This window comes from Onthophagus taurus, chromosome 11, assembly GCF_036711975.1.
Source record: "Onthophagus taurus isolate NC chromosome 11, IU_Otau_3.0, whole genome shotgun sequence".
In the NCBI taxonomy this organism is placed as follows: domain Eukaryota; kingdom Metazoa; phylum Arthropoda; class Insecta; order Coleoptera; family Scarabaeidae; genus Onthophagus; species Onthophagus taurus.
This window is the reverse complement of record NC_091976.1, coordinates 7520730-7545316: the sequence shown is the minus strand read 5'-3', so window position 1 is coordinate 7545316 and position 24587 is coordinate 7520730. Positions and strand designations below refer to the sequence as shown.

The window sequence follows — 24587 nt, the reverse complement described above, 5'->3', positions numbered from 1 at the left end:
TTCGAATGGGTTGGGGCCCACAGCTTCACGGTTGTTCATCTTAGTCATAGCTGCCTCCACTTCGTCGGGTCCGAGCTCGTTGTCTGGCCTTTCAACTGGTACTTGGTTCATTTTATAGTATTCACACCACCTGCTATTTATGCATCGAGTCCTTGGGTTTTACTTCTGATGTATTTACTTCTCTTTATATCCTGAGTTGCACTATGTATATTTTTGACAAGTTTAAAAATCTCAGCATCCAACTCCGTATTTTCGACTTGACTACAGAAAACCTCTCTAGAGTTGTCTCTGGTCAGAATCACAGCCTTCTTTTCTGCGACTTTAGTGTTTTTGTAGTTGACGTGATCAGTCTCGTTGTCTGCAAAGTTTTGAATATCAACTTTTTATTTCTTATGGTCATCTTATCTCTTCTTTACACCAGGTCGGATCTTTGCCTGTGTTGACGACCTCGTTAGATAGTTCCAATTTGTCTCTGGCCCTGTTTTTGCACTCCCTCTCAAAACTCATCCAAATCTCATCAGTTGTAGCATTAGAAGTTTTTTATCCTTTTTCAGATATTCTTTCAGATCTTCGAGAAAGGTTTTGGTAGAGAGCATACACCCATCAGTATTTTATGTCAGTATCAGTGTTTGACCCTGTATAACTTTGCAATACTTGAAGGTCCCTTTTAAGTTTTTATCAGTCAGGTTGACGACAATCTGAAATGACTTTCCGCCACTTTTGTAGGTGACTAGATGTTCAACTTTCTTTTGAAAGTTGGCCTTTTTCTAACTCAAGTCATGACGTGAGCAGAATTCCAGGATATTTTTTTTCTCTTTATTTGCGATGCTGTATGTACACATAGCCTCTATCATGTTGCCTGAAATTCCCCTAAGACGAATTTAGTCTCCTCAAATGGTATATCAGTCATGAGCTTCTCAGGTCTTTCCAGAATGACTCCATGGCCAGTTCTACACATCCCGTCTGAGGTGTATACACGGAGACAGCGTTCATGATAGTCTGGCTTTCCAATGTAAGTTTGACAGCCAAAAAGCGGTTTGTTTTCCGTGTCGATAGTGATGATTCTGTCTCTAAAGTAGCCGTCAAGCATGACTTCAATGTTATTCTGCTTATGCCTGGTCCTAAGTCTCTGGATTTTGCAGCTTTCCATCGCCTCTCCTAAATGTACCGTAAGATGGGGTTACTTGGACACGTTTTTTGCAAATTTTTCAAGATTAGAAGTGAAGAACTAAAGTTAGGGCAACAGAAACTTGTTCATCATACCAACCTAATCTTCAGGAACAACAAAAAATATATAAAAAAGTGATGTCCGAAGAAATGTAACTGAAGAATTAAGGAATGTATGTTTATGTAAAAGACATATCTTTTATTGAATTAAACATTAAAAAATATTAAATAAATTTTAACAAAACTGTATTTATTTCTTCCAACAAGTGTTAAATAAGTGTTAATTAAGTGAAATAAAAGAAACAAGAATTAACGTATTTACCAACAATAAACATATTAAAAACCAAAAACCACTGTTCTGTAGCATAATTCAAACTTAAATTAATTAAAATCATTTTTCCTTCATAAAGTTCTTGAATCCTGAACGAAGGAAATCTTTGTCTTGATTGCTATCATCAAAGATTTCTTCGTGTTTCGAGTCTTCGCAGCGAGAGCAGTTGTAAAAAGAATTTGTGCTTCCACGGCTACATGCACCATAAACCCAGTATTTGCATTTCAAGCACTGTATCCAATCCATTTTGTTCCTGTTATCCTCCCACTTTATGCAGCAGATACTGCAAGTAGATGAATCAATCTTTTTTATTGTGCCTGTCTTGCGAACTGGCCTTCCTTGTCGAAGATTTTTTGTTTGGGTGCCTGAGGAAGAAGGTTGATTTTCTTTCTCAGCTTTTGTGGGAATTACAGCAACGGACGTATCTGTACCTGCTGGAATCTTTTTGCCTCGCTTCCTTTTCTGTTTATTGCCACTCCTACGGTGCTCCTGCAACAGTTCTAGAAAACTTGCGTCTAAAACTCTTCCGTGTGTGTCGCTGCTTTCGCTCTCATTTAAACCGTCGGGAATCCTTTTCAAAACCTCATTTGGATTAGGAGGATGCAACTCAGTTGCTCTAAGATCGCTGATTGCTGTCCAGAGTTTATTTAGCAATGCAGGGAACTGCTTTTTTGGAATGCAACCAGGGTATCTGCTTCCTTTTCTCCATTGATCCAGTATTTTTCTCCACTTTTTTTTCATAGGTGCGAATACCGCATCATCTAATGGTTGCATTAGATAGGTGACATTTGTTGGAAATGGCGTCAAATAGATGTTATTCTTCTTGCATGCCTTGATCACTTTTGGAGAGAAGTGGCTTGCCAAATTGTCTCCCACCAATACAACTCTATCTTCTGGGTCGCGAGTGTCTTCAACATGCGGTAACAAGATTTCAAAAAACCATTTTTCGAAAAGGCTTATGTCAAATCATCCACTTGGGCTGCTAGCAGTGTCGGCGCGAGCAAATGAAGCGCCAGCTTGCGGGAACCGGAGTGGCCCCCTCCCCCTCCAATTTTTGGGCAGAATGCCTAATGTGGGGGGGAGCGCCCAAAATGCGGGGGAAAATTAAAAATTCATTTTAATTAAAAAAATATATATAATCAAAGAAATATAAATAAACTTAAAAAAGACTGGAATAATCATAATCCATACTTCAGCAAAAATTTAAGAATTATACTAGTGAAAACCAAACTTAAGGGAATAGTCGGGAATACTCTGGTCAGAAGGTTAATTTGCAAGAAAAAGTCTGAAATTGCAATAGTTATAAACTAGACTTCAGCAAAAAACAGGAATTACATTGTTCAAAGTCCACATGAAGTCTGAAATTACTGTTCAGAGAAAACAAAATTGATTATAAACCAAACATGATTTTTCATGGCAATACTTATGTGTTCAATAAAAGAATGCGAAGAATATGAACAAGAAACCCATGGACTCTCTTGTTATTGCACAGGACAGGAAATCACCAATACAGAAACTTTGCCAATGCAGGATAAGCACAAAAGCAAAGTAACAGTTGCAGAAATGAGGTACCGGGTGGTACAAGATCCGTATAGGTAATAAGAGGCTCCCAAAAAGATGATGATAGACACCCAGAAAGAAGTAGCTGTCAGTATCAAGAACAAAACATAGATAACGTTGGCAGAAGACTAGATACTGCTCTGGAAGATTAAATACTGCTTTCTGAAGACTAGATACTGCTCTGGAAGATTAAATACTGCTTTCTGAAGACTAGATACTGCCGACAGCTCTAAATACAGCATCTGGAACACTAAATACTGCTTTCTAAAGACTAAAATTGCTTTGTGGAGACTAAATACTGCTTTCTGAAGACTAGAGACTGCTGACAGGTCTAAGTACTGCAAAAGAAAGATAAGATATTGTTGGAGAAAACATACATAACGTTGGCAGAAACTAGATACTGCTTCTAGAAGACTAAATACTGCTTGCAGAAGACTAGATACTTCCGACAGGTCTAAATACAGCGTCTGAAACACTAAATATTGCCTTCTAAAGACTAAAATTGCTTTATGAAGACTAAATACTGCTTTCTGAAGACTAGATACTGCTAACAGGTCTAAATACTGCAAAAGAAAGATAAAATATTTTGGAGAAAACATACATAACTTTGGCCGAAGACTAGATACTGCTTCTAGAAGACTAAATACTGCTTTCTGAAGACTAGATACTGCCGACAGGTCTAAATACAGCGTCTGGAGCACTAAATACTGCCTTTTAAAGACTAAAATTGCTTTGTGGAGACTAAATACTGCTTTCTGAAGACTAGATACTGCTAACAGGTCTAAATACTGCAAAAGAAAGATAAGATATTGTTGGAGAAAACATTAAAAAGGGCGCCAGCGCCCCCTTTTAGGCGGCGCCCGGGTGCAGTGCACCCCTTGCACCCCCCCGGTAGTGCCGCCTCTTGCTGCTAGCATATTTTGAACCAGCTGGTCCACCTTTAGTCCACTTGTGATATATGTTTTGTGCTTTATACACCACCATAGGAGGAAGTATATCTCCATTTGCTCCATAATGCTGATCGAAGCCCTAGAATGTTCTTGCACTCTTTCCACTCTTTTTGTGTTTCTTTGCAGTATGACTTGTTTAGCACCAGGATCATCAGTCACATTTGTCTCATCATAATTATATAAGTTTACACTTTTCACAGAAGAAACGGCAAGGTTAGCGTTGTTAAAAAATGTTGTCATGTCGTCGCGGTTGACTGACGACCTGGACCGCTGGATATTTGACACTATTCTGATGGAGAGGTTGTTTCTAGCGATAAAATAATCGATGAAATCTAGATCTGGACTGTTGTTCTTCCAAGCATCTTCCGTACTAATGTTGTCCAAGGCACTTTGAACGTTTCTGCGACCTTTTTCCTTGACATCCCCTTCCGAACTGCATCCATAGTCTTTTCCAAGTCTTTCACTTTGTAATTCATGTAGGGCTTTGATCCTGGAATTTTTTGATACGTGCGCACCATTTTTAATCAGTGACTTCCTTTGATAACTAGAACAAAAATCACCACAAACAAAAACATAACCTAACCTCGCTTTCGTGACACAGGACTGAACACGTATACGTTGTGTCCATGTAGCCTCGAGGTGGCCAAGTAGCCCCATTTTACGGTAGTATGTGTTCATGTTTCTTCTTTTTACGTGTCACCATATAAAAATGCAAGAATGGTGACTAAAGGTTTCTTTATTAACATTTATCTAATTTTTGTTTAGGTTTTTTAGTATTTCTTGTAATCAAAAATTATTATCAAATAAGTGACCATAAAGTAGAAAGTTACAGTTTGATTTAACAACAATTTTTTTTCAAGATTTTTACCTTGCATACTTATCAAATTGAACATTTCTAATGCCGTCATTATATTGCATTGAACATTTTGACTTTAATTTAAGATATTGATCATTGTCTTAGTCTTCAGCAAAAAGTAGTACTTTGTTTCAAGTTTTTAGCTTATATCTTTTTTCTGGTCGTTTTAGTTATCAAAGAACAAAAGATAACATCCAACAAAAAAAGTTTGGAAACAAAATTATTAAAGATACAAAACCTAATAATCTATCTATCTATGAATCTATCTTTTCATATTCTAATTAAACCTTTTTTACATAGCCAAGACAACATAAACAATTTCTATCCACACATTATGTAAATATAAAATTAGTATGTACGTATCTCGTGTCAATTTGATAATTAAATACCTTAAGACAATATTCACATGAGAGTACACATTGTAACGATGTTCTAATGCCGAGAACAAGCATTTCTGTTTAAATATTTCATTTGCATAAAAAGGAAGTGAATAAATTAACTAGTTTAATTATTTTTTTTGTAGAAAGTCTTTAAAAATACTTACTAGGAATAAAAATAATTTATGTGACGTTCAATCGACCGAAAAACAAATGCGGTTCTACAACTTTCGCTTTATTTTTTGCAACCCAATTACTCCAAGTTACCGATACTACCGGCTGTAAGATTTATCAAGAAAAATGTAAGAATGCATTTCTTAGCCGCTCCTTTCTAACTAGGAAATTTTCACTTTGCATTGTTATCATTTCATCATCTAATAAGTGCAATTAAAAAATGTTTTTAAGAAATTAGAAAGAAATTTTCCCATCCAATTTCTTTGTTTATTATATAACATCAGTTACTTTACAGAGCACTTTTCCTTTTCCTACCCTTCCTCTTTAACTCTTTAAATCATTAAAACGAGGATTAAAAAGTGGAAGGGGATGGAAATGGTTAACAGGTGGGAGAGCTTACGCTTTATGCCAATTCAACTGTGTACATTACATCTAAGTACTTTAAATCAAAATAGTTTAAGAAAGGTGTTCTTTTTTTAATTTTTTGATTTACTCATTTTCTTGTAGCAAATTTTTGTTCACTCAAAATGAAATTAATAAATGATTTTTATAAGTTAATTGTTAGAAATAAGTCTTCTACAGTGAGTTTAGATTATATCTTTGGTACTCGTGAAGATTTATGGAAAGGTGTTGGTTCTTTTAAAGATATCCCCGGACCTAAAGGTTTACCGTTTATTGGTAATTCTTGGAGATTTATTCCGTATATTGGTTAGTATTAAATTTTATTTTTTATTAGATGCATTTTTATGTTATTAATGAAAATGATTAAGTGTTTAAATTTCATTGCATATAAGTGCGTTTTATATCACTTATCTGTATAAATTCATAAAGAATATGATATAAACGTGTGTTATGCGAAGGAATATTAAAGATTTTTATCTTTATTGCACGCGAGTCACGATTTTACCTTCAACTTAAGTAGGTTTCTCAAGAATTGTAGAACAAAATGTTTTCAGTTCAAAGAAAAGGTGTTTTCGTAGTTTTAAAATATTTTATTGAATTAACTAATGGGTTAAAAATTACGTAACCATAACAAATACATTTTTTTTGTCCAACAAAATCCAATGATATCTAAGAGAAGCTGTGAAAAATGTATCAAACTCTGATTGAGATTGAGATGAGAAAGGTAATAAAAAATTAATAAACTAAAAGAAAGATTTCTAACATTTAATTAAAATTTTTAAATTTGAATAAAAACTGAACTAAATTGAACTTTTGAAAAAGTGTTTGACGTTTCGGATGCCATGTTGCAACTTTCTTCAGAAACAAGATCAAATTGACGCAATCGGCAAGAGTTTGACAAAATATACATAAAAAAATAACTCTAATTACTGACTAATTGTCAACTAAGTGTAAACTAAAATTGTTAACTAAACGCGGTGTATAGACCGCGTGCAAATTTGGAGCATTTTTTGACATCTTTTGAAGATGCCTTGTCTATTTTTGTTCCTGATTGCGATAAATTAATTTGTCTTGGCGATTTCAATCTGAATGCTTTAAATATTGATGGTCCTTATTCTAGTCTTTTGTCAGCAATTGAAGCGTTTTCTCTTAAACAAATAATAACTACGCCTACACGTATAACTGGTACAACTTCTACATTGATTGATTTTATTATCACCTCAGTTAATGATATTACTGACTCTGGTGTTGTTGATATACACAATGTTGCAGAGCATCACATGGTATATGTGGTCTTGAATCTCGTTTTAATGTTGATGCTTTCTCTTCCGATCTTAGTGCTATTCCCTAGCATCATGTCACTCAATTCAACAGTATTAGTGACAAAGTCGACTTTATAAATTTTCATATTCTTTCGCTGTTTGATATGCATGCCCCGGTGCGTACTGTTATTCTGCGTCGTAAACATAAGCCATGGATAACAGATAATATTAAGTTGCTGTTTAAATTGAGGAATAAGGCATATTCTAAATAAAGATCCCAGCCAAATGAAAGCAATTTTAATTACTATAAACAATTGCGTAATTATGCAAATGGTGCCATTAGGAGGGAGAAAAGGGCATACATTGATCACTTCTTTCAGGGCAGGCGTGCGCGAGAGATGTGGAGTGCTTTTGCATCCATGGGTGCTATCCCTACGAGAAATCGTTCTATTTTCGATCGCATCGGTACTGTAGATTTAATTAACAATTTTTTTTCTTTCAACCCAAACATGTTATCATGGCGAGGCTGATATGATTTCCGGTCTTTACTCTAATGTTATACCACAAGTAAGCGAATGTTTTCACATTTCTTTCACAGATGAGGAAGAAATATGGAAGACCTTGAACGATATTCAATGCAATGCTGTTGGTGCCGATGGGATCAGTTTTAGAATGTTACGTTTGTGCTGTCCTGTGATCTTGCCCTTTCTGTCATATCATTAATTGGTGTATTGAATTTTCGGTATTTCCTGAGCAGTGGAAGCTTGCTGTGGTTACGCCGGTTGCGAAATCCAACAACCCCAAGGAGCTGAATGATTTAAGACCCATAAGCATTTTACCAAATTTATCGAAGATTTTTGAAAAGATTGTTGCGTGAGGTCATTTTTACAGTTATTCAATATCTTGCCTCAATGGCAGTCAGGTTTTAGTTGCACTACTGCATTATTGGATGTTGTGGATGACATCATTCGGGCACGTGATGATAGGTATGCTGTTGCTCTCGTATTGTTGGACTTTTCTAAAGCCTTCGATACATTACACCATGCGACTTTACTTGCTTTGTTGCACCATGTTGGCTTCTCCGATGCTGCTGTGGATCTGTTTAGATCTTACCTGCTAGGTCGCGCACAAGTAGTCAGGTTTAACAATTTAGAATCTGAAAAACTTCAAATTATGTCAGGTGTTCCTCAGGGTCCGATTCTGTATTTAATTTACACTTACCGTCTTTGCACAGTTTTGCAACATTGTTCAGTGTATATGTATGCTGATGATACCCAACTATTACATAGTTTTCAGATTAATTCTATTAATTCTGCACAAGAACAGTTAAATTCGGATTTGGCAGCGCTTATCGGAGAAGCTAATAAACTTTGTTTGCAAATAAAAATCAATTGTTCTATTGTTTGGTAATGATAGCATTGAATCAATTGGAGATGATTTTAGTGTCGTCATTGATGGAAATAAGCTTAATGTTGTTAAGGGAGGACGTAACTTGGGCATTATGTTGGATAGCAATTTGAGGTTTAGAAGGCATGTCAGTTTGTTATTGCAACGAGCTTATTCTATTCTTAGATTGTTATATAGTAACAGGCATCTGTTCAGTAGACAGATCAAAACTCATCTTTGTGAGACCCTTGTGTTGCCGCTATTTAATTTCGGTGATGTGCTCTATCATCCTTGTCTGGATAGTGGGGATGTTTCTAGAATTCAAAATGCGTGTCTGCGGTTCATTTATGGTTTGCGTAGGCGAAGTCGAGTATCACACTTTCTGGATAGGGTTGGTTGGCTCAATATGTCGCAGAGGCGTGTACTTCATTCGATATGTTTGTTCCGACGCATTATTCTGTATAAATGTCCACCTTATCTATATGATAAAATTCGATTTCGCACTGATGTGCAGAACATCAGTGTTAGACATACCATGGCATAAATCTCAACTTTTTAAGAGATCATTTTCATATTGTATGCTAATTTGGTTAATAAATATGTAGACGTGATGACTGATACAGGTGGAATGAGCGCTTTCACTTTTAAGAAGAGTTTAAAACATTTGCTACTTCAACAGCAGTTGAAACCCAATTGAAACTTATATAAATTTAAAATTGTTAGGTGTATAATTTTATTGTCTCAAAATGTTATACTATATTTGTTTTTTTTTTATATATCATGTTATTATATCAAGTACTTGCGTCCTGTTTTTCTTATGTATTATTATTTTCTTACATTTTTTTTTGTTTATTTTTTCTTGTTTTACAAAATTTTCCAGGGGGGATGAAAAGCAATAGTACCCTACTAGGGTGCATTGACTCGACTCTTTTTGACAACTTTTGAAGTTAGGTTTGTTTTTTTTATTTCCTTTTATTTTGTGAGTTGTAATCTCTGTATGAGTTGTCAATAAAATATTATTATTATTATTATTAATATTATTATTATTATTATTAAGTTGTTTTTCTCAAGTCCGAGTGGAGAAGGCTTTATCAAGTGAACTGGCATTTTCCATGTGCGGCTAAGTTCCCAACTTCTACTCATATTGTTCTTACGTCGATGAATTTTTATCGCTTCTCTATCTATCATCTTATTGAAATCTGTGGTGTGTCACTTTTTGTGGCATTGCTCTGCGATTGCCATCTTCTGGATTTTATTAAGTTGGACATCCCTTCTCATGCTCCTTGATGCGGTAGTCGATGTTACTTCCAGTTTAGCGAACGTAATACTTCCTACACACTGAGGTTACTTTGTCTTTAGCTATCAGAAGATCGTACCATTATATCGTGCTTCTTCAGACATGTTTTAATTCGCTCCTTCACACCTGAAACATAAGGGAGGCAGATAAAACCACCTGATGCAGTACTTACCGTCTCTTCTGTCTGCTTGCGTTATTTCGCGGCTTGCTCGATATCCCTCAAATTATAGCCTTTTTTCTGGAGTACATATTCCAATAATCCTTCTTCGTTCTTTAAATTCTTTTCGTTGCAAATCCTGTCTGCTCTAGGACAATGCTTGAACCACTGACTTCTTCTGTTCAGGATGGTGGTGGGATGAAGTCTGTAGATACATGTTCGTGTGTAGTTTCTTCCTATACACTCCTAGCTCCATGCCCCCATCTGTTTTCCTAGTGACCAAAACCAGGAAAAGTAACACATAAACAGTTTTGCAGCTTCCATTTCCATGGTAAATTTGATCATGGGGTGTTACGAGTTTACCTGGTCTAAGAATTCCTGGAGACGATCTTTTATATGTTATCAGATCACAAAGGTGTCATCCACGTAACGAAGCCATAGCTTTGGTTTAAACGGACTTTTCCTTAACGCTTCTTTCTCAAACATCCCCATGCAGAAATTGTTACAGCTGCCCCTTCGCATTGCTCTTAGAATTATCCCTTCCAACCTTTCAGCGTTTCATTAACAAAAATCAAAAAAATCAAATACAACACTTATCGAAACTTTTCGAAAGATTAACTACCTTTGTGTGCCTTCATTAGACTTCGTTGGTTCCTTGGTTAAAGCTATTTCCGATTTTCCAAAATTTGTTTCATTGAAAAGTTTACAAAGGTTCTTAGGCGTGATAAATTTCTATCACAGGTTCATTCCTAATTTATCAGAAACTCTAACTCAATATACAGGGTGTCTCACGTAACTAGTTCGTTAGAACTTTTTCCGGTTCCACTATTCGTAGAGATTTTAAATTTTGGTAGCATGGGTTGTTCATTCGGAACTTTCGATATAAAATATTTTCAAGGTGGCCGCCACTTCTGGTCTACCGGAAGTAGACCATAACTTCGCTATTTTAAATGGAATGCTATAGTTTTTATTACACAGTTTAATTGTACGTAAAAAAATAGGTTGACTTTGATAAAAGTTACTTTTTTGGTAAATTTCAACATGCTCTTTAAAACTCCATATCTCAGCCAAAGTTAATTCAAAAAAGATCACAATTTTTTACCACAATTACTCTTCAGATGTTGTCAAATAGATTGTCATTTGTTGTATCGGAGTATCTTATACAGGTGGTCAAAAATTGAATTACTGTTTCTCAATATTCAATGGCGAGAAAGTTGAAAATTTTAAATGGAACGACCCATATTCTTTTAGCCTATCAGGAAGAGAATTTAATTCTCTATAATTTATCTATAAACATTCCCATACCTATTTATTGTAGTTTGCCTCATATTGCGAAATTTGTTAAAATATGCACGAAATGCAGGTTTTTTTTATTAGAAAGCTATGGAATGTTGACAGTTTTTGGTCCATGTTTGTATTATTGTTGCCATTAGTTACATTTGACGACGGGTGTAAGTTATTGAACATCATGGTAAATTATTCCAACGCCGATATTTGAAATTTATTTTGTATTGATGGCGAATGTAATAAACTTTCGGACAAGACGTGTCGAACACTTAATGAGAGATGCTTAACAAACCTAACGCCCATCACGAGGAAAAATTTCAAAAAAATTGATGAAGAATTTATTAGTTCTGGATATATCGAGACCAAAAGAAATCGCATATTTCCGGTCACCAGTGATGAAGACAACGAAATAAATAATTTAACGTATTTTATTGCATTTCCAAATCCAATTTAATAACAAATTTATATTATAAATGTATATTTTTATTCAAATCTAATTTTTGTCATTAACTTTTTGTTTTAATAGTTTCGTTTATTTGATCTTCTGTTTGTTATTTTTGGTAAGTAAAAGCTAGGAAACTAAAAGATTATCAATTGTAGTTAATAGTACAAATAATAATAAAAATAAATTAAACAAAAAACTGTCAAAATGTCATGGCCTTCTAATAAAAATACAAACGGTGTCCTGCATTTTCTGCATATTTTGATAAATTTATGAATATGAGAGAAACTACAATAAATAAGTATAGGAATGTTTATAGATAAATTGTAGAGAATTAAATTCCCTTTCGTGTAGGCTAATAAAATATGGGGCGTTCCATTTAAAATTTTCGACTTTCTCCCCATTGAATATGGAGAAATGGTAATTCAATTTTTAACCACCCTGTGTAAGATACTGTGATACAATATATGACTATCTATTTGAGAGCATCTGACGAGTAATCGTGCCAATTTAGAGCTTTTTTGAACGAACGTTGGCTGGGATATAGGGTTTTAAAGAGCATGGTGAAATTTGCCAAAAAAACCTTAAAATCAAAATAACTCGGAAACGAAAAGCGCTAGGTACCAATAACTTTTATGAAAGTCAACATATTTTTTTACGTATAATTAAAAGGTGCAATAAAAACTATAGCATTCCATTTAAAATAACGAAGTTATGGTGTACTTCCGATAGACCAGAAGTGGCAGTCATCTTAAAAATATTTTAGATCGAAAGTTCCGACTGAACAACCCATACTACCAAAATTTCAAAACTGTACGAATACTGGAACCTAAAAAAGTTCTAACGAACCAGTTACGTGAGATACCCTGTATACTCTATATTCTTTATCAACGACTCTTAATTTGAAGATACAAAAGAGCATCGACTGTTGGTCCCTTTAACATTATTCAGCTTTTTCTACGGCAAAAGATGTATGATCACGTTGCCTTTTTCTTGTTCATCCTTCTAGCAATGCTTTTCTTTCTCTTACTACTTTCTTCTTTCGTTTTTTCTTATTTTCATCATTTTCTTGGATTTTTCGTTTAACAACTTCTTTTCTTGATTATTCTAATACTTTTTGCTTCTTTTGGCCTTTTTCTTCCAATTCATTTTTGCAGGCGTGTCTGTCGCAATCATGTTTCTTCCCTTTCTTGTTTCAGCCTTAGGAAAGCCACGTATCTCTTCTGGCGTTATGAATTGGTCAGTAATATTTTGAAAGGTTTTTTGTTGGGACAGATCTCCAGAATCATTTTGGATTGCAATCAAGGTAGGACCTTGCTCGTCATTTGTTATATCAGTTAGAACTCGAGTCTCTCTGTAACAGAGCTTGGCAAAAAAAATTATCTCTCTAAATATGTGTCTATCAAAGGGAAATATTCCACATTTTTTAAATGCAGAAGTGATATTTGCCGGTGACATAGCTTTTTGAAAAGCTTCACCTACGCAACCAACAACTTCATATATTGTCATGGGTTTGCCAGGGTGTTGCATCCCTGAATGGCTTAAATACTCCAACATCTAATGCTTGCAATTTGTTTGTTGAATGCGGTGGAAGTAGCTATAACAACTCCATTATTTTTAGCAAGGTTTAGAACGTTAATTGATAGATGACTCTCGTGATTGTCATAAATGAGAAGGCTAGGGTTTTCTTTTGAACTGCATGTATATTTAATATAATGCTTCATGACTTTTTCAAACAATCTAGAATTCATCCATCCGGATGGTGCAGCTAGCCCCAATGTACCAGGAGGCGCTCCTATGATCATATGTTCTTTGACCACAACAATCACTGGCTTAAATTAGAGGCTATATCGCTTGTGCATCAGAAAAACAGTAGACATTGTCGTAATATTAGCACAAACTCTCAAACTGCCCAGTAATTATTTACCTTGAGACATTTGTTTCAGGGCATTGTCACAACTAACAAACGCATAGCCATTTTTTTGTACAGGTCAACTCAAAAGTTATGTTTATAGGTTTCCAACAGACATAGCGACATCTATGAGATACAAGCAGAACAAAAAATATTTTATGTGTATCACTGTTCCCCATGTATCACTGTTACCCAGCCTCCCCTAATCGAAGTTGGGTGTTCTATTTTCGATGAGTAACTGTGTATTATTTGAATCAATGTACTTTCCAAATATGATTGCTAATATCTCAAAAGTAATTATATTATATAACAATATTTTTTTATAGAATAGCCTTGTAAAGTTCACTTGTATTTATTACTTAATGATAGTTTTTTACCGGAAGATTCCTATTAACAACAATATCCATGAAGTACATGAATCTGGTCGTTAGTAAACATACTTAAAATACCTTTATCTAATGGCGTTATTAGATTTTCTTGTGCTCATTTCTTAAATGTAGTTATTATAGTATAATTTGGAATGTTTTGTCTTTGAAGTCGTGGAAACTGTTTTGTTAACGAAACTTTCTTAAAAGTTTCACATTTTTGAATTCCTACTTGTGATATTTCATATAAACTAGAATGTAACATGAAGGTTATTCGATTCTTAATATGCGTTCATAATTATAAAAAACTATTAGAGATTAAATCTTAACCGATTTGCGTAATGTCAATAGGTCAAAATCATTTTATGTATAAGTATTACGAAAGTTGACTTTAAGACTTGAGTTTTGTCTTTGATAATGGTAATAATCTAACTAGTTAGACGACAAAGAAAAAGAAAGACGAGTTAAGTATTAATCAGTTTTTAAAATTGATTTCAATTAAAAAATGTGCCAATAATGTACGTACATCGCTATTTTTTTTAAGTTAATATTAAATATACTAATATCGAACTCAAATACTAATAGAGATATTAAAAAACTGCTTTTACCAATTAAAAAAACTAAAAATTAACTAAATAAATAAACCGATCAATATAAAAAAATCGGTAATTTTTTAGGTTATCTTTAATAATTGTATTCATAAAAAGTATAGAAACAATATAAATATAATTTTATTTATGGGAGTATTTTGAAATTCCGAAATTTTAATACTACAAATATTGTCTCGATCTAGCAAAGGAATGTATTTTACTATCTACAAATAACAATTAACATTAAAAATATATTTAACAATTTAAAAGTAATCTTTACTTAACATTTCAATAATTTTTATAGAATTTTTGACTAGAAGCAGTAAAATTTCGAATAAGTTTTAATAAGCTTTCATAATTTTTGTTCAGTAACAGCATTGCTTAGAGATTTTTCAAGGAAGTGTATTGTGTCCGATTCTATACCTCTTAGGCACGTGCGATTCTATGTATAATAAGCTGTTGCTATGTATTACATATATTAGCAGATTAGAACGTATGGACATATGGCATCTAGCTATGGCGCTGTGGTATATAATGCCTCCAGACATTGAGGATAGCGACTTTTATAGTTACCTGAAAATAGAAACTAAAGCCCAAATTATCAGAAAATTTGTCAAGAGTCATAAGCTTGGTAATATTGAACTAGTAAAAAGACTAAAGAGAAAAACCAATTTGAATTAGTGTAGTTGCTATTAGTGTTGCTAAAAAGCAGTGATTGTAGTACGTAATACAGACAGAGTACTTCAAATGACAATACCTAAGGAGTCCTCCTTATATTATGTAGTTGAAAGGATTTAACGCTAAAGTATTCGTGTAACCATGTACTATTTTGAATATGATGACAAAAAAAAATTGGTAAAAGTAGATATAAAAGGTAAGAAATGTACACACTAATTACTGTTTGATAATAATTGCTGACCGTATTTTATTATGGGATGATATGTATTATAAACACGTTTGGAAACATATATGTATGAAGGTTTTCGGCTCGTTTGCACGTTTTTGAATAATACTAAATGACAATTTTATCAGAATCGGAATTTTTGTCTTTATCTTTTCAATATTTCAATTTTTTCGAGAGGACACCTTTTCAATTTTACAATAATTTTAGTTGTATTTTTATGACATCATCCTAATTCATTCCTATTCATTCTAATTTATTTCAAAGATTTCAATGCTTTATTTGTGTCAATAAGTATTGGGAAACAAACCGGGGAAAAAACACAATCGGACCTATTGTTATAAATTTATGACACGCGCCCACTCATGTTATAAAATCGGGTGCGCCTGCTCGAAGGTTAAGAGGCCTACCTAGCTGGCGAAAAATTCGAAACGAGATTTGCTCGTGAACACGCCTACTGCGGCAACACCGCTCCATGTGTACTCGATCGGGCTGGCGAGCCAAGCCGATGGCGACTAGGACTGTCCGATTGTCGGGTAATTCCCCGACAATCAGCGACGTTGATTTTATTCGTAGTTGAATGCATTTGAATACGAGTTGGGGCCGCTTTTTGGAACATAGTTGTTATTACTAGTATTTCATTATTATCGATTGTTAGTTAAAATTATATGTTTTCTCGAAAAGGGATGTTGGTGGATGCCGATCTTTAAAGTTTTAATTTTTATATTATAATTAACTGCTACATTTGTTTAAAACACATAAATATTACAAATATTGTTCAAAATAGCCTCCTTCTGAAGGAGGAATACATGCTTCACAATGACGAATTAAAGAGTTCTTCAGCCGAATTAAAATGTCTGATTGATTTCTTGTTTCAGTAGCAGCCATTTGTATTCTGTTTAATAACTGTTCTCGTGGGTTAATTTCCACTTAATACACAATTTGTTTCATATGACCCCATAAGTAGAAATCCAATGGATTAAGATCCGGGGATCTAAGTGGCCAAGCAAATGGACCATTATTACCAATCCACTTGTTTGGAAAATATTGATTTAACCACTCGACAACTACTCTTCCGCAATGAGGTGGGCACCATTGTGCTGGTACCACATATTTTGAATTACATTAAGAGGTATATCTTCAAGTAAATCAAAAAGTGTATTGTTCAAAAAAAATCTGTAATTTACAGCGTTCAAACGTCCATCAAGTACATGCAAACCTAGTAAATTGTTGTTAAATATTCCACCCCAAATGTTGTTAAAATTTCTTTGGTCTAATCGCATGCGGATTTTGTAATGCCCAGATATGTTCATTATGGCAATTATTTATACCATCTCCTGTAAAACATGATTCATCTGTCCAGAGAACATTTGAAATGAAGTCATTATTTTGAGCATGTTACTGCAATAACCATTCACAAAATGCTAACCGTTGCTGATTATCTCCTGGCTGTAGAGCTTGAACGTTCTGTTTACGATACGGATGAAGGACTTGGCGGTTCAATACGCGCCATGCAAAATTTTGACTTGCATGTTGTTGCTCTAGCAGTATATGTGGTTGAAATTATGTCACCACTTACAGAACCACCATATATTTTTATACAGGGTGCCCATTATTTATGGAATATAGTATACAAAATAATTCTGACAAAGATTGCAAAACCTACTAAGATTTTTTCATTAAAAATTCATTCCAACTTTCGATTAACAACCCTACAACTTAACAGTTAGTGTTTGCTTAATTATTTTTTTTCTCAGAAATTATTAAATTTTAGAAGAACATCAGAGAGACAAAAAAGTTTTAGAATAGTTTTATCTATCTAACTAAAATTTTTCCAATGTATTTATCAGCTTCATAAAAAAAATCTAGGCATAAATTGAAATGGTTACGTTTAGTAGTTTAGAAGGGTAGGTTGAAAGTAAAAATAGGATCAAACGTGCCCTATTATGAGTTAAACATATTCCCCAAATTTAATTTTCCTAGCGTTTATGGTTTTTGAGAAAAAAAATTAAACAAAAATTTCCGCCATTTTTGGAGGGGTGTAGCTCCTTAGGGGAGCCGAAGTCGCCCATGGTTCATACATCAAAGTACCCCTAAAACTGCCTAAAGAATCACCCCCTAAAGTTTGGGCACGTCATTCAGATACACCTGTATATCTCGGTAAATGTTAACTTTATAAAAAAACATTTTATACAAAAGTTGTTTAATATTTTTTGTAATTCGCTACGGTAATGGAAGCTATAACAGTACTCAAACGGGTGCTGTAATGAGACTCTTTACAGCATCCGATGCTGTAATGAGATTTTAGTAACATTTTATGGAACCAGTTCAAGTTGGTGACATTGGGTCATTAATTTTTCTAGTTGTCAATGTGACAATTTTTGTCTATGGATAAAATCTGGTTTAAATACGTTCTTACCATCAAATACAAGGTCCACAATGATGAGGACATGGACTCTGAGCAATTTCTCTTATTTTGGGAGGTGTACATCAAACGTTTTTTTCAGGTGAATATATTTTGTGTTTTGACAGTTTCTAATTGTCAATTCAAAGTTTCTATTTTCAAGTGTTCCGGTGTTACCAACTGCTACATACCTGTTTCCCTACGTTGCCAAAATTTACTTTATTTTTGTTAAAAAAAAGTATAAAAACGCGAATTACAAAAAATAGCATAAAAAACACGTTTCATAAGACTTAAAGCACTCATTCATTAAAAAACTCGTGGCTTCGCCACTCGGTTTTCAACTTGAATTCGTGCATTTCAAGCGTGTCTTACGAAACTTGTTTTTTAATATACTATTATTTGCCATAATAGGACAGCATTCAATTGTTTATATTTCAGAAAACAAATGAGCAACGAATAACACTTGAATTGTTTTAAATGGCAATGTACCCTTTTGTTAGGTTCATTTGATAGAGATTGTTTTTCTCCAAATTTTAGATAAATTTTAGATTGTTTTTCTAATATAAGGGTATATCAGAAAATTTTTGAAAAAATGCAAAAATTGTTTATTAAGAAAATTTTTAGTTTTTTATGAGTTAATATATTTTTTTATTATTTATGTTGTATTATTTATTTTAAAATATACCTTTGGTGATATTCTTTACATTTTTATTTTGTATTTATTTTAATAATTAATCTAATAATAAATGATCAGATAATTGTGCAAATATTCTCATTATTAAAAATTTATTTCCACACTTAAACATTGTTTTGCATTCTACGTAAATTAAATGTTTAAATTTAAATCCGAAAATATTAATCGCTTCAAGTTTGTTTTTCTTGGGAGACACTACGCCGACGTCTCGGTCACCGAGAATACCGAGCTCCACTATGTCTCGGGTAATGTTTGGGACGGAGCAATATTTGCGATGTTGCCGTATTTATACTCCGAAAGCAATCAAAACCGACTAAACGTTTTAAACCCATTTTATTTAAATTTGTTGCATTTTTTGAAAAAACTAAATGCATCACTAAAAACTATATAAAAAAATAGAAATTTTGATGTAACAAACATACAAAAATTTTAAACGATGGCTGAATAAAATGGTATTCGTTGTTTTCGCTAATAGGTTATCCTCTTAATGCAAGGTTTAAATCTCGGCAATATTCTTCACTCATTGTTACAATTTTATTACCTTGCATTTGTAGATCTTCGAGTGTTCTTGCTAAATGAACCGTATCGTCATTAAGTGCGTTATTTACTAAGTCTTCTGAGCATAGATTTAAAGGGATTGGTGATAGTGTACATCTTTGACATCATTATTTCTATTTGCTCAGATGTTATGTCTTCTGCTCGTGCTGCCGCTTTTTGGCTGTAATAGAGATTTAAAATAATTTTTTTTCTCAGGTCGATTTCTTTGTTAATGTTTGCATGAGTTGGTCGTGTCTAACTTTATCGAATGCTTTGTTATAGTCTATAAAGCATGACATTGAGTGCAAATTTTTGTTTATTCTATTCTGATCACTTTCAACAAGACTTTTAATGTATGAGTCATTAGACTTAGCATGCGGTAATTGTAGCAATACTGGGTACTCTTCAAAGTTAATTTCTCGCCTCTCACCTTTGAATGATTAGTTGTTGATTAGTGTAAGATAGTTTTTCCATATTTCTAATTTTTGATTTATTTCTGTGATTCATTTTCCATTTCCCGCTACTCTTTGTGAATGTTGAAGTTCTCATGGTATGCTTGAACCTCATACAGTGAGGTTCGTGCAGAGTATTCGTTGTGTTATCTTATATTTCTAATCATTCTTTCCTTTGAAGATTCTTGCCTTATCCACGGGAGTAAGAATTTTGTTAGTTATCCATACTTGCTTTCTTTTGTACCATTTTTTTTTGAAAATAGCTATCGGGGATTTCAATAAGGTCGATTCTGCAGTTTCGTTATTCTTTCTTGTTTTCCAATGTGTTCAAGTTTTCTTTTATTTCAACCAGTAACTCATTTCGTACATCTTGTTTCCTCAAGTGTTCTACATTTATCCGGGTTTCTCCTTTCTTTGTTATTCGTTTGAGTTTATGTACATTTGAGCTATTAAGAAAATGTGATCCGAGGAAACGTTCGCTCCAGGGTTATGTTTTAGATGGTTTGGTGAAATACCCATATCTCGCATTTCCTAAGACGTGGTTTATTTGATTTCCTATCGGTTTTCTATCATCGTCCTATTAAAACCTCGAATACCGTCGTAGAAGGTATTCGTTATTATTTTTCTGATCTCTAACCCAATCTTATGCACTTGTCACATCTCCCTCTGCCGAACCTTGTATTATAGTCCCAAAGTAGTGATATTTCTTGACATTAACGGTTATGATTTAAGCCGAACATTTTTTAAAACCTTAAAAATGCTAACTATACCAGGTTGTTTCATACTTACCTGCGTAGTTAATGTTCATACGAAGAAAGACACATTGCCAAAGAACGAAGATCTACATATCTACAACACGCGCCATGGAAGTAGTCTATTAATACCATATCACAGAATCAAAAAATCCCAGAATACTTTCAACTATATATCGGTCAAATTGTACAATGCATTGCCATTAAAAATAAAAGAGTTGAATAACAAAAGGTTCAAACAGACAGTTAAACGAATATTATTGGAAGAACAGTATTATTCAATTGAGGAATACCCTGCAGACAAGAACTTTCCTAGTATATAAATACTGAATTGTGAATGGGCTGTAAGGCAGGATATGTAATATTTTGAGTTTTACGAACTGTATATTATTGACGAGAATAATGTATAATCATACTTATTCAATAAAACTATTATTATTATTGGCTAGAAACTTATTTTTATATAAACTACCAAATCAACAATGCCAAATACTTTATTGAAATTTCTAAGGAAAAAATTGTTTTTAATCTATATTAATGTAGTTATCGCCCGAACTAGAACTGAGCAATTACGAGCATTTGTATCGAAATCGCAACTGTTAGAAATAAAATTCAATTTTTTTGGAAATTCATGGAGGTAATCTGGCCATATTGTTTTACTGATGTCCAAGATTTTGAACTTTTATCTTTGCATTTCGTGTAAGATTTCATGGAGTTCATGCCCAACATTTTCACAATTTTTGGTCGTGGCTGTTCCTACCGGAGATCCGATTGGAGAACTTCTTGCTCTGGACAATTTAATTCTGAACGTCGTCAAGATGATTTTTTATACTAAGGTTCTCTAGATTCCTAAGGTAGTGGTACAGTTGAACTAAAACTGGCACTATCATTAGAACAAACATTAAACCTAGAACTAAAAACTTTCAGCCAAAGCCATGCGTCTTTTGAAAAAGTGTTTGACCTTTCAGATGACGTTAGGAATCTTGAATACTAAATTTAATCATGGAATGTTACGAGTTCAGGTGACCCAGGAATTGTTGGAAACGCTCTTTCCATAATGCCAGATTACAAAGGTGTCATCCACGTAACGAAGCCTTATAGACAGCTTTGGTTTCCGTGAACTATTCGTTAACGTTTCTTCTTTAAGCATATTGATGTAGAAATTGGCGATTATCGGTGACAATGATGGTCCCATGCCCCCCCTCGCTTTCCTCACAAAATTCTCCCTTCCAGCTAAAATATATTGATGGTAAACAGTACTCCAGTAGCCCTGAAACATACTTCAGTTTCTGGCGAAGACCATCCACGCCATTTTTGACTGGTACTCTAGTAAATAGAGATTCCTCATCGAATTTAACGCCTTCGAGACCCATTCATTCCTCTAAGGATTCTTCCACACAAAGTTGTTCATCTTCATGTTCTAAACTCAAATTTAGATATAGTAGAAACCACGAGAGCTGGCAGTGACAGATCGCTTAAAAATGGTATGAATCAAGATATGGACGTATGACTTAGATTATTTTACCACATACATTTAAATGTAGCTTATGTTAGTAATAGAGGTTATATGTCAAACATTGTCAAAGATATTATTTAATGATTTTCCTTTCAAAGAAAACATTTTCGGCTTGTGAAAACACTAACAGATTCATGACAACGCTCACAAGACGTTTCGATTTGAGGTTATAATTATAGAGTTACATCCCTTAGAAGAACAGACGTACTTTTTCGACGTGGCCATTTGAATTGTACAGCAGACATATTGAACTAATCCAACACGAATTCAAGTACTATTCATCTAAAGTTTGTTTCCTATAAACATGATGTTCCTAAAAGGTTTTACATTTTATGCTAAATATAAGGTGTTTATTAAGTATGGAACAGGCTTAAGATCTCCAAAAGGTCTTGTTGGATTAATATGAATTTTGAAATGTGAATTTGTCTAAACAAAATCTTTTGTTAACAACATTTTCAACTGTTTAGCAGTCAAACTTTTTAAGATGCAGCGCCAACTTGATTTTTTTTTAATATTTCATTGGTCAAAATTGACATCATTCGAAAGCTTATTTTATTCTGCATTCGAAAATGTAATTACTTTTACAAAACATTGTCTAATTAATAATAAATAAGATAAAAATGAAAATGTCCAGTTAAGTACCTTAAAAATTTTATTGAAAACGTCAAAAGTTGTCTTAAACGTCAACAAGATAAATTCCAAACATGGTAACATTAAGTGAAAAAGAAAAGATAGAACTTCTTATGATGATAGGTTATGGCGATAAAAGGCGAACTCATGCAGAAGTATGTGTCCTTTTTAACGCTACGTATCCTGAGCGAGAACCAATCAGTAGATCTGTGGTTACGAAAAATTTGAAGCTGTTTAATTTGACCAGAAATGTTAAGAATCTTCGAAGCTAAGGACGTCCTAAAACTGTAACAAATAATGAAAGATCTATAAACCTAATGTTGGATCTTGTTGAAAATTCAAAATCATCCGTGCGCCAAGTATCTTTAAATCACGATATGAGTGTAGGATCTGTATATACAATTCCAAAGCAAACAAAGTTTCATCCATACAAAATTAAATTGCTGCAAGATGTGAGCGAAGACGTATTTGATCGTAGACTCCATAGAAAAGCTTCGGTAGACTCGAATTCTGCAATAATGTCATCATGTTTTCGGATGAATTTAGATTTTGGTTAAAGGGCCAAGTGAATCGACATAACAATTTTGCTTATTGACGGTACCTTTTAAGCAAAACGTTGCTTTATCAGAAAAGAGAATGTTTTTAATGAACGCAGGATTTCCGTTGGTTGGTTCCTTCATTCTCCCACAAAATCGCACTCGTCGATCAAAATCGCCATCGCAAAGTTCCTGCACCAAGTGCATTTTGTATTATTGAGGTGATATTTTTCTCTTTTGAATAATCTTGATGCTGTGTTTTTGGATGAATTCAAATTAGTAGTAACATTCATGAGGGTTGAATGTGGATTTTCCTGTACTTTTAGCAGGAAAAATTGCTGATCTTCATTTGAGGACGATGGACGTCCGGCTTTAGGTTTGTCCCAGTTCGCGAAATTTACTCTCAATTCGGCTTATAGATGATTGTGATATTGCCGTGCGATTTGGATGAGTTTCATTAAACAACGCACAGACTTCGTTGTGTGTTCGACTTTATCTCCGAAACCAATCATCATTAGCATTTCGATTCTTTCAGTATCAGTAAGTCTCATTGATGCTTTCTTATTTGTCGATACGTTGAAAAAATCGAATTTTGATACTTGGATATTGGATGTTTGCTTCCAATATCCAAGTGTCAAAATTTGTTGATATGGTTGCTATGGTTACACATGGCTACTGCTATTTTTCTATCTCAAGTGAATGGGAGATAATGAAATTTTAAAACAATTTTTCTCGAAAATTTTCTTATGTAACTATTATTAATTTTAACTGTAGTAAACTCAGAAAACAGCCCTCTTTCGAATTCCGTAATAAAAAATTGCTTATTGTATTTGAAAAAAACATCGATGACGTCATAACTCGTTTAAAAATGGCGGAAAAAATTTAAAATCTACTCTAAATAATTTTTATTTTTATCGAAATCTTTAGAATAAACAATTCTAGATTTAACCAGAAGCGGAAATACATCACAAATGGAAACTATATTCCAAATATACGAGAGACGAATAGTTGACATTGAGTACTATAATGAACAATTAATTAATATTAGTCAGCATGGTTTACGATTTGGTTGCTCATTTGCAAATCTGGTGTTTTACAAAGAAGTAAAGTCTACGTTTTTAATTAGATGTAATATGTGCAAAAGCGAATTTAAATTACATACAGCAAAAAATATTGTAAACAAAGATGTTGTCCAAGATCCAATGAGTATTGGAAGTGATTTCTGCAATATGGAGGATTTTCCGTTTTAAATATATCGTTCATGTCATCTAAGTTGTACCAAAAATGTCAAAATCGAGTACCTGATGCTTGGGAGAGTGTTGCAGTACAAGTCATGAAAGACGCTGCAGTTGAAGAAGCTACATATGCCAAACAAAATGCTAAAGTGGATCATGGCGGTCTTTCATTAATAAGTGTTGTGGCCGAGACCGTATAAAAATTTAACTGTAAAAAAAATAGAATGTTGCAATCATCTATTACGAAACTATTACAATACATTGATAGCATTAACTAAAGAAACAAGATTTATGATAAAGTTCCGTAAAATAATTGCCAAAACTATTTTACTACATTGTGGAAATGAGAACTTCCTGTCCGGAAATGTATTATAGATTATAACAAATTATTTCATCAATTTCAAATCAAAGTAGG

General features: G+C 33.6%; 1 protein-coding gene across 1 annotated transcript in view; it reads left to right on the top strand.

Moving 5' to 3' along the window:
• The first annotated feature begins 5716 nt into the window (after window positions 1–5716).
• LOC111421734 (probable cytochrome P450 49a1) overlaps window positions 5717–24587 on the top strand; it is a 38872-nt gene continuing 20001 nt past the window's right edge. The window contains exon 1 of the mRNA XM_071200559.1: window positions 5717–6123. Coding sequence (XP_071056660.1) covers window positions 5943–6123 — 181 coding nt within the window. The 5' untranslated portion in view covers window positions 5717–5942. The remainder of the gene's footprint in view (window positions 6124–24587) is intronic.